Below are 15,719 nucleotides of genomic sequence, written 5' to 3'. Positions count from 1 at the left end.
TTTAATAGGAGTCTTTGAAAGGGATCGAATAGGGATAGAAATATACTTAACTAATTTATTTGTTAATTAAAATATACAAGATTTTCGTTACACCTACACTTTTAAAATAGTTTGTTTTTGAACCTTAAAATCGCTTCGAAGTTGTACAAAATTATGAAGAATTGCTCTGTCCAGTTTAACCTAGAAGTAATAAATCACAAGTTAAAATAACATCCTGAAATTGTTCTTTGAATTCGATCAAACATCTGTTAAAAACATTAAAAATTAACTTACCAATGAATCTTCTGAGCAAACTTGTTGTAAATTTTCAGGTTTCACTAGAAGAAGGTTACAGAGAGCATGTAAAGTTTCAAATAATTCAGTCACCAAAGGACCTAAAACTTTCGTACAATGTCTATATTCATTTAAATCACAAATGGCCACCATTGCTCCTGTAAACAAAAAAAAATTATATGAACAAATTTAGGTTTAAAAATAGGATAATTCTACAAAAATTGAATCAAGTTTAGAATAATGAGATTATTCTAGAAAACATATTGATATAAGTAAATTAAAAGTAAAAAAATTGTGATCCAATATCACTATTTTTTATGGGTGAATTCTCTCAACATATAAATTATCTTACCTGCAGTGTTGTATTGAAACTGCAACATATGATCATATATCACTCTGTGTAACCTAATTCCAAGTTCTTGTAATATAGCAGTGACGTTATTACCATCCAAGTTAGCTCTAATTTCTTTAATAATACTGTTTATATAGTTTATTACATTTTTGCAGGCCTACAAGTGTAATATATTAGTGAAATATGTAAAATTAATTTAGAGAGTAATAACTCAGAATGGCTCCTAAATTAGCAGAAGAAAATTATTGGGATCATTAGAGAAGTTTCAAAAAAATTAATAAGAAAAAAGTAAAGTTGGGAAATTAAATTGGAGAAACCTGAAAAAGTATTTGAGTGAAAGAGATGAAGAAAAATAAGGATCTTCAAAGTTGTATTGATTTATGAATATGTTAAATTTACAATTGGGCAAGTATACTTCTTTAAAAATATAATTTGAAATAAAAAAATCTACTAAATTAAAAGCAGAGCTACTAGGTGGTTAGTAGTAAGTAAACTGATATAATTAGATGTAGCCAAGATTTTTACTTTTTTGTATATACATTTTTTTATTGAAAAGTGCAAATTGTCCTATACTAGACATGCATGATCAAAGTCTGACATCACTGAGTACCAGTAGCAGGCAGTCTGTTAATACTGCTAAACTAATAATAACAACATTTGATCTGGTTTGACAAATGACACATCTTGTTCATTTGCAACAAAGTTTTTTAAGCTGTTTCTATACAGTCAAGTGCCATGACATTAATCCCATCATTCACTTTATCTTGAACGATACAAACTTGTGAGTTTATTTTTCCACCCACAAAAGATACCAACACAAAATCACCCTGCTTTATATCTTCCTTGTTCACACTTTTAACTTCTAGATCATACTCATTATCATTACTATAGGAATAATCTGACACCATACAAGGAACATCTTCATTGCTCTTATCTGAGCTTTCACTCCTTTCTTTTTTTTTTCCCAAAAAATTTTTTCTTTCTGTTCCTTTACATCTCGTTTTGTACATTTGAAGGAGGCTAAAATAATGCCTTTTTAAAAATCGTAGGTATGTCAGTTACTTGACTGTATGATTGAAGCGATTCCTAATGACTTATAAGTGGGTATTGGATATATGTATCGTCAAAATTATGTATTAGAGAGGCTTAATTTGAGTTCATACTGTAAAAAAATAGAATAAAATAACAAATAGCTAATCATTACATTTTCTAATCAGCTAATTTCCCTTTATCCAATTCTAATAATTGGCTGCTACCTACATTATGTAGGTTTTTAGTTCTGCCTTTTATGTTGGGAGAGCCACTTCTGCCATGGTATGTAGATATTAAAAAGTCTCCTATGTAGAGTTGTTTTCTTGATTTGTATGTTAGTCCATTTCTTTGTTTTCGATAAAGTTTTTGAATTTTACGATGATATTAATTAGTTGTATTTTTTCATCAGAAATAGAACAAAAAAACACGAAAAACTGCTTGTATAACCTTAAAATGTATGATATGAAGATAGGTGTTTGTGTCAATTGATTTAATTTCTCCAGATTGGTGACTGTTTTAAACAGTGGATTAGAGATGTATTGAATTTTTTCATAAAAAATATTGTTCCAAAAATAAATCTCTAATAAAACTATTATTATTAATATTAAAAACTTACGGGTGATGCTACAGTATCAAAATCATCTGATTCTGGTTTAAAATCGGATTTTTTTTGTTCTGTTTGAAGATAGAGTTTAACCCAAGTTGAAATCGCATTTAAACACCTAAAATCGTCAAAAATATAGAATTTTTAGTTATTTTGAAAATTCTACTCACCTATCTAAGCCTGTATTGATTTTACGTTCAGTATCTTCCATAACAAATTTTTTTTTCTGTAGGCAATCGTTATGTTTAGGCGTATTCCTAAAACATCTTTATATGAATATAACCAAAATACCATCATAAAATAATCATATTTAAATGAGAAAAATATATAACACAACCAACTATAAATTACATATCAAAAAATTGGACGAATAGAAGAAAAAAAAATAAATAAAAATGAATGTAAATGATATATCTCAGAAAAATTAGAAAAATAACAGAGAAGATAAAGAACGAAAAGATTAGGAAAGAAACAAGAATCAATGAACGGAAAAAATGAATCGGTATGGACATATGATTGAAAGCAGATTAACTGGAAACATCATTAAAATACAAAAGGAAAGACCAAGAAAGAAATGTATGGACAAAATTAAGGAGCTGGAGAGAGAAGAGAGGAAATACTTTAGAGGAATTGAGCAAGACGCAAAATACAATGGGAGAAATGGGTATAAAAGACACCTGACAAGGTGAAAGGCAAATGCAATGAATTAAAACATTTAATATAGTATAAAGAAGAGGAGAAACAAATTTTCAATTAATGTTTTTATTAAACGTGTCATTTTATAGTTTTATTATCAAAATTAAGAAAAATTTAGAGAACAATTCTAATTTCAATTATCTTCTTCTTCATCTAATTATTTTTCTTCTTCTTCATAATCGTCGTTATCGTCCCTCTGCTATAGAATTTCAAGTTCCTCTTCATTACCATCTTCAACGACATTTGTCTCGTAAGTGCTGATTTTTGGGTAAAGGTTCTATTATCGTTAACATAGGTCTGACATGGTACAGCATTGAGAGAAGCTTACCCATTACACTGGCCGCAAGATAAAGAGCTGTAACCCTGCTTTCCTTTATCCACATCTTGAGTCACAGCCCAGGTATAATTTTTATAATTATGAAAGAATTTGAGATTTTACGGATTTTAAATAAGATGTACTTAATTATTTTGTACTTTAAATGCTATTAGTGTAAATGAGAATATAATTATAATGTAATTAAAGTATATCCCTTAGTAACTTTTCATGATCATGAATGTCATTGATACGATAAATTCTAGGCTTATTAGGAAGAAAGATTTATTTTAATCTAAAAGTTATAAAAAATGATTATTATTTATTTAGCAATAAATTATAACCTTAATATTAGGAATTTTGATCGAGACTACCAGTTGATCTCTGATCGCGCGCTATACGCCCTTTATCTCGAAAACAGTTAAAGATATAAAAAAATGTTGAATACAAAAGTTGTAGAAAATTTAATTCTCTACAATATTGATGAGAAATAAAAATAGCGTAAAACCCAAAGAAAATGAGATATTTGCAAAAAATGTGAAAAGAAATCGATTTTTGTGACTTTTGACCCCAGACTTTAAAACTTGTGACCATGCAATTATAAGTGAATTTTGAGATTAGTTTTCGGATGCCAAAAAACAAGTTTTTACGTAGTAATATACTGGGTATGTCGATTTTTCGATGTCAACCCCTTATAATGACTGGACTAATTAAGATTTTCTTTAGAAAAAAAATTATAACTTACTCGACTAAAGGAACTACCAGATCCATGAATTGTTTTTCAACTAAATGTATTATATTATTACTATGATGTACAACGCTGAAGAAATACAAAATTGGGGGATTCTTGGCTCCCTCCACTACAGGTACAGCTTGTAATCCTATTTCGACAGCATAATCTACATGTTCTACCAATAGACTATTTATCAATCTGTCCAAAATTTGTGCAGCGTTTCCTGCTCTTTCTGTGGGCTTGGATAACTGAAAAAAGTTAGATGTGACGATTATATGTGAACTAAACCAAAGATATTTATTTAATTATAAAGAAAGTGTAAGGAAATGTGGTATAATTTTTTCAACAGGTAGTAAATTGATATACAGAGAAGAATTGTTAAATTGGGATACATTTTTGTGTATTCTATGATATTTCAGAGTCAGTAAATTACCAATTGACAGCGTTGGAAAGCATGTTTGGTATCTTGAAGGATAGTAATCGCTAATTCTTCCGAAAGGAAAGTTTCTCCGCCATAATTTTCTATTTGGGCGATGTTGATATTTGCTCTAGTTCCTATTACCGCTTGTAGATCTCTTCGAAGATCTTGAAAGCTGAAAACATAAAAAATTATGACAAACTACGTTGATGACATGATCATATTTACATAGGACGAAGAAACACTAAGCCAAAATCTCGAATTGTACAACCAAATAATAAAAAAATACGGTATGAACATAAACATAGATGAATCCATAAGCACAAGGAAACACGACATTGAAATAAGAAATAGATAAATAGAACATTTCAGAAGCCTCGGCTTAATGATAACAGGAGATGAAAAATTCTAAATCAGGCCCTGTGAGTGAGAAAAAGATTTCAAGAAGGATACTAGAAGCCAGAACAGGGTGTCTAATGGATTTGGAAACTAAAATTCAAGGACATTTCAAGGATTTCGAGGTCTAAAAAAATCATTTTTCAAGGAAAAATTTTAGTCATAAAAAAACAATTTAAGTTAATTTATTATGGAATAATTATTATCAATACAATATGTTAGTTTACATTAAATTTTGAATGAATATGTAAAGTCTGTATTATTTTGACAATTTATTTAAATCTGTCTGCTTCTTTGTTTAATAAGTTCAATTCTTGTTGATGTTCTTCTTTTAATCTCTTTTTTTTCAACTCTATGTCGGCAAATTGTTCGGCTGCTCTATTTTACCGCTTTTTCTTTTGCAATATCAGATTGCTTGTCCTCTAATATTTTTTTTCGGTGTGCGGGAGCCTTTGAAAAAGCCTTAATCATATAGCTAGTAATATGAATTTCTTTAACGCCACCCGCAACTCTTTCTTTACTAACATCGAACAACTTCAATTTCTCTGTAACCGCCTTTTTTTAAATAAATTGACAGTATTCTTTTTGTATTTTATCAGCATTGATTGCATTAATGCAATTTTTTTTGTGTGTAAGTGCAATTTGAACACGGTTCTTTGCTGTTCTTTCTTTCAACATGACATAAGGTGACAAACAAGCAGCTCCCTGTAATAGTATTGATGAGAGCGGGGCTTTTTGCAAAAGCATTTGATAGATTGTGACAAGGAATTCCTTGCATTTATTTTTGAATTGCAGAATTTCTACATCTTTGATTTGACAGTCTTTTTTCAATGCTGAAATGGATGTGTTAGTTGCAATTCCTATATGAACTAATTGGGCAGGCAAAAGATTTGATTGAAGAGTCAAATCAATTTTTTGTAAATCTCTCATGCTTTTCACTGTAGACAAAATTTTTTCCTTAACAACTCGACTCATCATATCTTTAATCAATGTAAATATATCGCTCTCTCTCTCTCACTCATTTTGCTAAGTGCTGCGTTCATTGGAATTTTTCTTTCATTATTCAATATAAAGCATAAAAGTAGACCTTTTCAAGGATGCTCCTAAAAAGTCAAGGACATTTCCAGATTTTCAATGCTAAGATTGAAAATCAAGGACACTTCCAGGATTTCAAGATTTTCAAGAACCATTAGACACCCCGCAGAACGATAAAAGCAAGAAACAGGGGAAGACAAAGGAATATTTGGATGGACGAAATCAATAAAGCAATTGAGAACAGAGGGATGGAACTACATGGGGTACTACCACAAACAAAAAACCGAAAGAAGTGGAAGGAATTTTGGAAGAACGACTCCATGAAAAAAGAAACTCAACCCCACGTCTTACATCCGTAAGGGTAGATAGATATAAGGATTACGTAAATACAGTAATTTTTATAGATTCACTAATAAAATTTCTTATAACTTGGTTTTTAATAAATAATGGGAATACTGCTTGGAGATCTTCCTATTTCTATTCCAATTACGCAAATAAATAAGTAAATGAATTAATTGGTCCCATTAATTGCTATATTATTTTTAAATCTTATAACTGCATGTGTTAAGTATTTAAAAGTATGTATGTATCAAGTTCATCTGCACAAACACAAAATACTATTGTAAAAGGCAGAACTTAGTTCAAAAAAAGTGATAACAAATGCACAATTAAACCTTACATCTGCAACTCTAAATCAAAATAGCCCAAGAACACTAAGAAATATTTAAAAAATTCATAAATCATCTAATACAAGAAAGAAATAATAGAAAATAGAACGAAGATGATCAGTTGATCTGAAATGAGATGGATATAGAAGACCCTTGCAGGGCAATAGAAGGGACTAACCAACCACTCTTAATAACTGAACACACTGTTTACACCAACACTCCCAATTACATTGTCTGACGCGCGTTTCAATAAACAAGTTATCGTCTTCAGAGAGTGAAGGCTAACTAAAATATAATGACTTGACATATCTGTTTTATACTAAATTTTACCACTAACAATATTTAGTTCCAAAATTAAGAAAAGTCCATCATTACGAAATCTTTATATTTATTCAAACTATCATTTCTTTAATTTGCATTATTTATTATGTAAATAAAATTTGACTCACCCTCCAGATTGTATTTGTTTCTTTTGATGATTTTTGGATTCATAATATTTTTGTAAATTGGAAGAACATTTGTCTTTGAGGCATTTCAATTCCATTCTAAAATAAATTAAATAATTAATTGTATTATCAATCAATTTTTAGTTAAAACTACATGGAATAAGTGAAGGCGCTGTAATCTACCATAGTCAGATTCAGTGCTTATGAAAACATTCAAAGCTGATTTGGCACATATTTAGGCAATCCGAACTAAAACTGTGTGGTTTTGCAGTTTCACTGGATATCGAATCCATGAACTTGTCGGAGTGCATGATTAAGGAAGGTTACCATAAATTATTAATTTTATAAGTAATATTTAAAATAATACGAATGTATTTAGAAAAAAATGTACTAGAATTATTTACTAAGATACAGAATGTACAGAAACAGTACAATATGTATAATTAATATTGTGAAAAGTAACATAGTGTAAGTCACAGAACATACCAAAAAGAAGGTAAACTTGTATATAAATCTCGGCAACACAAATTTAATTCTGCCACTTACCAATCGTGACGCTAGCGTGAAAAAAATGTGTCAAAATTTCTGTCAATGACAATATGTCATTCGTCATCAAATTCTGAATTTCCTGCAGATTTCAGTACACAGGTAGGTTAGGTTAATCAAGATTTGCAGGTGAAAACTTTGAATAGGGATCATGTCTTGGCCAAGTTAAATTATAATTGAACTGGTTACAGTTAGAGTAACAATAATAGTTTTAGTTGGTATAATATTTTGGAAAGAAATACTAGTAATAATTATAAACACAAAAATGGTAATAGTGATAATGAAAAATTAAAATTTAAAAAAAAACTGATAATGTCACTTTAATGATGAATTGTGAAAATTTGTTAAGAGTATATTGAATAATATTGAAGAAAATATGTTTCCCAGCATACAGTCAGATTGTCATTTTATATTAATGAGGATTTGTTTTAGAGCTAGGTAGGGAGCACAGCCCTAGAAGACGAATGATCTTATTGAAAATAAGAGGAAAATTAACAGCTAAGTATTCTTTTCTTTAATTTTCCATTGAATATTTCATGATTGGCTTGAAGGTAGATGACAGAGTAAAGTATAGATGTAAAACGAGGGAAGCATCATTTAATGGAAGTGAGAATATTTATTTTTGTTTTACAAAATATCAAATTTAAATGAACCGCGAAAATAGATTAGTTCGGTGATCTACCATCGAGGGCACTGGCATCGAAAATGCGCCATGTTGTTTCCACTGAATAACAATTAACCTTGCATTTCTTCTTATGGTATGTTCTGTGGTGTAAGTTAACATTCCCTCTGTGTTAATTAGTACTGTAATAGTATTTCAATGATATGCACCATATGGTTCAAGTCTTTGTTGACGTTCCTACGTGACTTGGTAACTAATCAAATAACATTCACATATCACAAGTTTCATTCTCGTTGATTTTGAGGAAAGTCAAACTGTACAAAGTATGTTAATTTTTTTTTTCAAGAAAATAATATCTATCAGATTTTTTTCTCATTTTGAATCAATACTCACCACAATATGTAAGTATGAATTATTTGAAAATATATACTTACGTTATATAATCATTGATATATTTGTTGAAAATGTTTGTTGTTAATTTTGCCAAATAATTTTTGTCATTTCCCATATTGAAAACGCTTAGATCGTTCGATAACTGATTCGTCCTAAAAATAATTTATATACAGAGGTCAGGCAAAGCTCTTGAAAAATCGGCATAAGTCCGGTGTTTACCGTATTTCAACAACAATTTCCGCTATCAAATCGTTCAACAGTGTATCTATAACAACTAACGAAAATATGAAGACAGACGTTAGTTGAGAGGCCGAAATAATCTGCAATACACCTATTAGGAGGATATCAAATATCCTATCGTTCTTTACGTTGAATACTGAAACGCATGCACTATCGAGATTCAAATTTTGCGAGTGGTACCTCGGAAGCACCCAGGATGATCCATAGTTCCAGCATTCCGTACTGGAACGACCAGAATCCTAACGTCTTTATCGAAGAAGAATAAAACTTGCCTGGGGTGTGTGTGTGTGTGTGGGCAGGTATCCACACAGGTCTAGCGAATCCGTACTTTTTTAAGGGTCACATTAAGGGTATCTTGAAATGCTCGAAAGATGTAATGCAACACTCGCCAACATTCGTCATTTCATGCAGAATGAAGCTTCGCCGCACTCCGCGTTATATGTGCGGGAGTACCTAAATGTTCATTTTGGAGAATGGATAGGCATTCGTTGAGTGACGGTCATGTGACCTGACACCCTGTGATTCCTTCATGTGGGACTTTCTCCATTAACAGCGTGTTTGCAAGAGGACAAAGCATCATTCCCGATATCCGAACAATTGAAGAAGAATTTGAAACTATTTGCAGCCTGACATGTTTCGGCGGGCCTACCACTCCGTTGAGAAACGTTGCCGTAAATGCATTGATCAAGATGGGCATCAATTTGAAAACTTACAGTAACCTTTTTTCGAATCACTTTTGTAATTTTTTTTAATAAATTCATTTTGAGACTGCATTTTTTTCTCTTTATGCAAATTTGTTGCCTGACTTATACCAACTTCTGCATTCAACAGCCAACAATAGTATAAAAAAACTGCGAAACAGATCTTCGAGTAATACTACACAAAACACAAAATATGGATTACTAATGGTTTATTTTGTAAACACAAAATTATCGCATCAATTCTTGATTTATAAATTTTTAGTTCTTATGTTTTTCTTCATAAATCTTCTTGATGTTAGATCTCTTTTGATAGAAAAATAGTTTTAAAACAGAGATAAAAACTGACTTTTTGATCTATTTTGGTCTATCTATGGAGTATAGAGATGAGGAGAACCATCTCAGTGTATCAAAATGTATCAATAGGAGCAAATTAAAGTGGCGCTTTAGTAGCAAGCGGAAAGATTTTAAAAAGATCACCAGCCATTATTATGGTAGAAGAGTAAATTGAATTTGTATTTGAAATTCATAGGTATTTTAAAGAAATCAAACATATACAAATTCATTCGAAAATTGTACATAAAATATGTAACTGCTAAATTCATTACCACTTGCTTCACTAGTGCTATATTGGTGAGTTTTCGAACAATAATTTTCTGTTTACAGACACCTTTTCAAAGTTTCTCCCCTAAGAGATTCTCCTCATTACCTCTATCCTTCATAGGTCTTTCATCAAAATATGATTTGACATACTCGTCAGCAAAAAAATAGTCATAGATGGCAGAAATGGAGCGGATTAGTAAACATGCCAAAGAAGTAAAAATACAGAGAGCCTCCCATGAACATGGTTCTGCAAGTACATAAATAATAAAAAGAAAATTAGATATTTTTGGTGTTCTTTTCCTTTACCTTTACCTTGAAAAGTTGATGGTTTTTTCGTCAACCTCCAATAAGTCATAACTTGGTTTTTATTATATATAAAGCAAATTTAAGAAAAGCAACGTCTTTGTTTTCTTATAAGCTTCATTTTTGTTTCTCACACTTTCTCTGGTAAAATCAAAAGTATTTGAGTTATTCATGAAAAATAGATTAAAAAAGTGGTTTTTTCAAGAAAAATTTAATTTTTTGCTTAAAATTTGGGCCTCTACCCATTTCCGCGGTTAGTTTAAACAAAAATTTTCACTCTCTAGTTGGGATGGAACTCACCTCTACCACCCCACAAAAGCAGAAATCGGCGTAGAGTAGATTTTGCTTTTTGAGGTATTCCCTACATGCTGTTAAAATTTCATTAAAATCGATGCAGGTTGATGGAAATCAGAGGTGATAACTTTGGTAGCCCGGACTATTAGTAATTTTATACAAATATTCTAAATCATTTATTACAGATCTGGGTCAAATTAAATACCTATATGTGAGATTAAATAGGACAACCAAACAGTTTGTGTACCACAGCTATTGCTTGAAGAAAAGTGTGTTTAAAATTCATAATAAAATAAACTTTTAATATGTGATTGTTATATACTTACTTGGAATATAGTTCATATAAAGTCTGCAAATAACTATATGTGCCCAGTTTAGAATTTAACCTCTGTTCAATGTATTCAACTAATTTTAGTTGGTATATATTCAAAACAAATTTTGCCATCACTTGTTCTGGATTACTAAATACCTTCTGTATTATTTCGTTGTTATATTTGCAAAGAGTTAGAAAATTTACAAAAACGTCTTTACTAGACAAACATCCCTAAAAAATTGTATCTTGAGTAAACCAGAAAAAGTTTATTGTTAAGCAAATGCATAATGTGTTTAAGTAAACAAATTTCATACCACTTGACTGTGATCTATGTAAGCATCTACACATTGGGAATACCCTTTGAATTGTGACAATACTGTTGCTATTTCTTTCATTCTGTTTAGATTTTCGTTATCCATAGCCATCACAAATTCCTCTATCAAAGCTTTTTCAATATCAGAGTATTTCCTTTCTATTTTTCTTTTGGCGATGTCAAATCTAAAACGAAGAATCTAGTATAAAAAATTGAGACCACGAAGGCTATAAATATTAATCTATAGCGACCCTTTGTAAAAAATTGATCTGTGTTTACTTGTTTAAAGAAAGGAAGATATTAAGTGTAGGAATTTTTGAAATTTATACCTTGTTTATATGACCATATAATAACCATATTTTGAATTGTACATTTTTATAAATATTATTTAGCAATTGATCCTAAGTCCTAAAAGTTTGATAACATGTTATACAACCTACAACATCAAAATGGAGTATCAACGTATCAACAATTACTTGAACATTGAAAAGTTAGCACCATCTTTGTATTTGATGTAATTTTTTTATTTGATTTTGATGATTTTACGAATTCTATGAAACATAGGATGTTTCATTTGAAAAACAGAGTTGAGATCCTCTGGTAAAACCTAAATATTTGAAATGAAATGATATCTAGGAAAATATGACTAATAGATCCCAATGGATTATTGTTTGAGCTCATCACAGTTTACCATGTATATTTGAACATTTGATTTTCGAAAGTATTTTATTTTGAAAGTATAAATAAAATTAATTTGTTTGTTTGAAAATAGAACATAGTATTTTCAATGCTACCATACCATATGTAGATATAGAATCGGAATTAAAATGTTTTCTAGCTTTGATTAAAATTTTTTACTTCACTTACTTAGGTGGTAAATCCTGAGAGATTAAATATAATTTCTGGATTATATCAGCTGCATCGTCTATCTGAAAATAGCAATAGAGTTATGAAATATATTGACTAAATTTGGAATTAAATTTTGCTTTGTACTTTGTACATAGTTCAATATTTTTTCATATGCTTGCAATTTATAAAAAGAAGTTAATCCTTTATCTAACATATTAGATGACTTACCAGTTCAGGTCTTGTAAATATAGGTGATAAAACTGAATCTTCTGATAAAAATTCAGTTACATGAATCATTAATTTCAGAGCATCCACAACTCTAGATCTAGGTCCATTAACACTATCTAATTGATCACCTAAATGGAGTACTTTGGTTGCTACGTGATTAATTTTACCATCCAATTCTTGAAACGTCTCCATAGCTTGCTAAAATATATAAATTATTTGATTTAATACTCTAATAAATAGTCTTATCATTCATATGATAATTACAAATTGAAATATTTTTATGTTGAATACAAGTATTGTTATTAAAACAAAATTAATATATTTTTTAAAATGTGAAACATTGTAGAAGCCTATTAAAATTATCATCTTCATTCTCAAACTTTCTTTTTTGGGCACTTGAGATCACTTTGACCAATAAAAACCTTGTTCTTCACCTACTAAAGATTAATCAAGTGAAGAAATTATAATTTCGGTTGGTGTCTATCAATGAATTAAATAGTCTACTTACATAGACAAATTTGTATGGTTAATTAAATTTAAATATCAGCACATACAGTAAAAACAATGAATTTAGGAAAAGAGGGAACAAGCACTTGAGCTATAGAGAGAAGCCTGAAGTATGTTTAATTATGGTAAGATATAACAGTATATAAATCTTAATCAAGCGTTCGTACAGGTCACCTCTTGTAAAAAGATATTAAACATTCAGTTTTCGTTTTGAAAATCGTTCAGTTTTAGTAATATTTGCAACAATAAATAAAGCTTCTATTAATGTAACGTAGTTAAGTTATTGAGAAATTGCACAATTATTCAAATATTTTGATTCGAAGCCTGGGAAAAGTTACTGAATAGTATGAAGTAATACAATTTTTAATTATTTCATGCAATTTACTTCAAATTTAAGCTGTTATAGGTCGGCAGCGACAAAAAAAACATAATAATCCAAAATACATAATAAAATACAGTCTTAAAAGTATCCTAATTTTTAATATTTGTTTCCAAGGTTCTCAAAAACAATTATTTTTCAGGATATTTGGATTTATGCTAAAGGAAGAGTTAGTCGGGATCTACTTAAAAGTGCTGTAATCTGCTCTATTCATTTTAAAGGGTACAGTTTTTTTAATACTTCCATATCATTGTGAAAACAGGAAAGGTAAGGTTAACTTTACCTTTGTTCCATGGCTGTAGCATCTGAGATCAAAAAAGGGTAAGTGTAAATTTTCAATTTTAGAAGCAGAGTTAGATGAAGAAACAGAATGTAATCAGTTCCTGGATCGATCCCTTAGTGCTATCGTGTTCATATCTATTTTAAAAAGAGGACTGATGATGACATGACAAGATTATCTGATACCTCAGAAAAGAAATGAAAAATAGAAATTTCACAGAAAATGGAGATATTTTGAACAGATTTGACAGAAAATCGTAGGTACAGATAAGGTTTATTTGATTTATTAAAGTTTTGAAATTTTGTGAAAAAATAATAAAATATTAATTAAATTTATGTGGAGGAAAATTATCTCTTGATCTCCTCAAATAAACAAAAAATTCTATATCAGAGAGAATTTAGTTCATTACATAATTTACCTAAGATTATGTATCGGGATATATTTCTACATAGTTTTTTTCAACTTTTTATTACTTAGACCCCTTTTTATATGTTTTAATGATGATTTATCTTGATTTTGGGTCTTTTTCATATAAAATGAGGTAAACATTTGACATTTTGACCTACTTCGGTGTTTATCAAATTTAATTGGCATTTGAATATATCCTCAGAAAATTTTAAAATTTCAATAGCACTTTCTGAGTGATAAATCAACTTAACGATATCCTTAATTGATATAGAAAAATAGATTTGATAAAATCATCAATATTATTATTACTATTACAATAAATTTATTAGTATTTTTTATTACTATATATAAGGAAATAAGTGTTGATATTTTTTCTACATTATATGATATTACTATTGTTACGATTTTATATTCCTACAAATACAGATCTGTCATCAATAGGAAGGTGGCATGTACCACACAACAGGCCAGGGTTACCGACTACTCTGTTGACAAAAATCCAGAACAATATATATTTAAAAAAAGAAATTCGGACAAAAGAAGAACTTATTTTCAAATGCTATTTACAATTTTACATAGTACGATATTCACAAGATTTTATGTAATACAGTATTTTCTTAATTCTTTGCTAGCTCCTAAAAGTTCACTTTTCATATTCATATTCACTTTACATATTCCCTATCTTTCTTACTTCTATGGTAATAATCAAATTTTGTAATCTCAAAATGAATACTAACAATAATTTACCTTGTTTTGTTCCAATAAATTATATATCTCTTGAAAAAATGTTGCTTCATCCTCTCTGACTGCTACTTCTAATTTTTCACATTTCTTTTGCTGTCGCTCGTGTAGCAAGTTCAGATCTCTATAAATTAGTTACAATGAGAATAAAAAATATATATGTATATATTGTTTGTATAAAAAATGCCATTGTATTTATTACTTCTATATTAAAAACCTGTGTTATTCATCATACATCGAGCAAAAGATATTATGATTTGATAGTTAACTGTGAGGCTCTTATTTACTTGATAGCTTGCACAAAAGACTCTTGTAATAATGCAGGATTAATATCATTTTCATCTCCCCCATTTTTGGATTCTGCTAAAGTTCTCCATGCTAGACGTTCTACAAATTCTTCAGCATCGAAAGGTTCCTTAAAAATCGGAAAAGATTAGTGTTTATTTTTAGTTTTATTTTCGGAGTAAGTATTTACTTGCTCTAATTCTTTCATATATTGTTGCATCATTTTGAAAAATTGTAAGTGAAATATATTATTAAAAAGTAGGTGTAGGTGATAAACAGTTACATTTTTAGGTTAGTTCACAGATGTTAGTAACCTACTTGAAGTTGCTTAATATTAGTTGCGTTCAGTAATGTTGTTCGCGGCACAGAGTGAGCAGAAAACAAAAACTTAACCTAAGTAAGGTAGTAGACAAGTAAAGTACACAAATTTATTTTTTATATGCTTATTTGCTGTATATATAGCAATGGAGAACCAATTCGTACTGAAGCTGGCTACCAATTCGTGACCTACAAAGGTGGTGAATTTTAAGGTCAATTTATAAACTTTTACGCTCGCACCCACGTTGGAGTCCTACGAAAGTGTAAGCGTGGACGCGGACGTAAAAGTTAATATCCAACTTTATACCCACAAACCCCTGCGCTCGCGTTCGAACGCCTGACCAATGTGCAGTTGAACGTAACGCCAACGAGAGAGTCAGCCACCATGGTGGTAAGAGTTTATAAATCCAACTTTATACTCCGTCAGTTCTAA

General features: G+C 29.8%; 1 protein-coding gene and 1 long non-coding RNA gene across 3 annotated transcripts; one reads left to right on the top strand and one right to left on the bottom strand.

Annotated features, from left to right (window-relative positions):
• Positions 1–41: 41 nt before the first annotated feature.
• Positions 42–15,464, bottom strand: LOC130445953 (exocyst complex component 5). 2 transcript variants are annotated; one of them, XM_056781890.1, is made up of 16 exons: positions 15,159–15,464; positions 14,971–15,098; positions 14,690–14,807; positions 12,369–12,566; positions 12,159–12,220; positions 11,293–11,476; positions 10,992–11,209; positions 8,569–8,679; positions 6,970–7,065; positions 4,437–4,596; positions 4,016–4,251; positions 2,432–2,518; positions 2,274–2,379; positions 626–782; positions 274–431; positions 42–180 (listed from the first exon to the last, which is right to left on the bottom strand). In XM_056781890.1, exons 1-16 carry the CDS (start codon positions 15,189–15,191, stop codon positions 94–96), a joined length of 2,139 nt encoding a protein of 712 aa, XP_056637868.1. In that variant the 5' UTR covers positions 15,192–15,464; the 3' UTR covers positions 42–93. The 2 variants fall into 2 exon arrangements, with proteins under 2 accessions (XP_056637868.1, XP_056637869.1); XM_056781891.1 differs by having other exon boundaries at positions 15,287–15,437.
• LOC130445957 (uncharacterized) lies at positions 12,970–13,650 on the top strand. The gene is made up of 3 exons (XR_008910087.1): positions 12,970–13,000; positions 13,397–13,521; positions 13,600–13,650. It is a non-coding gene; the product is annotated as an uncharacterized LOC130445957 (long non-coding RNA).
• Positions 15,465–15,719: the final 255 nt, after the last annotated feature.

The sequence above is a fragment of the Diorhabda sublineata genome, chromosome 6 (assembly GCF_026230105.1).
Source record: "Diorhabda sublineata isolate icDioSubl1.1 chromosome 6, icDioSubl1.1, whole genome shotgun sequence".
In the NCBI taxonomy this organism is placed as follows: Eukaryota; Metazoa; Arthropoda; class Insecta; order Coleoptera; family Chrysomelidae; genus Diorhabda; species Diorhabda sublineata.
The sequence above is the reverse complement of the archived record's forward strand: the minus strand, read 5'-3'. Positions and strand labels throughout refer to the sequence as shown.

What these genes read in the sequence shown, in the direction of transcription:
- LOC130445953 (XM_056781890.1), bottom strand. Translation starts at nt 15,191, where the DNA reads ATGATGCAACAATATATGAAAGAATTAGAGCAA. An exon ending in TCTTTTGTGCAAGCTATCAA is followed by an intron (nt 14,808 to 14,970) that starts GTAAATAAGAGC and finishes ACTAATTTATAG; the next exon opens with AGATCTGAACTTGCTACACG. An exon ending in ACATAGATCACAGTCAAGTG is followed by an intron (nt 11,210 to 11,292) that starts GTATGAAATTTG and finishes ACAATTTTTTAG; the next exon opens with GGATGTTTGTCTAGTAAAGA.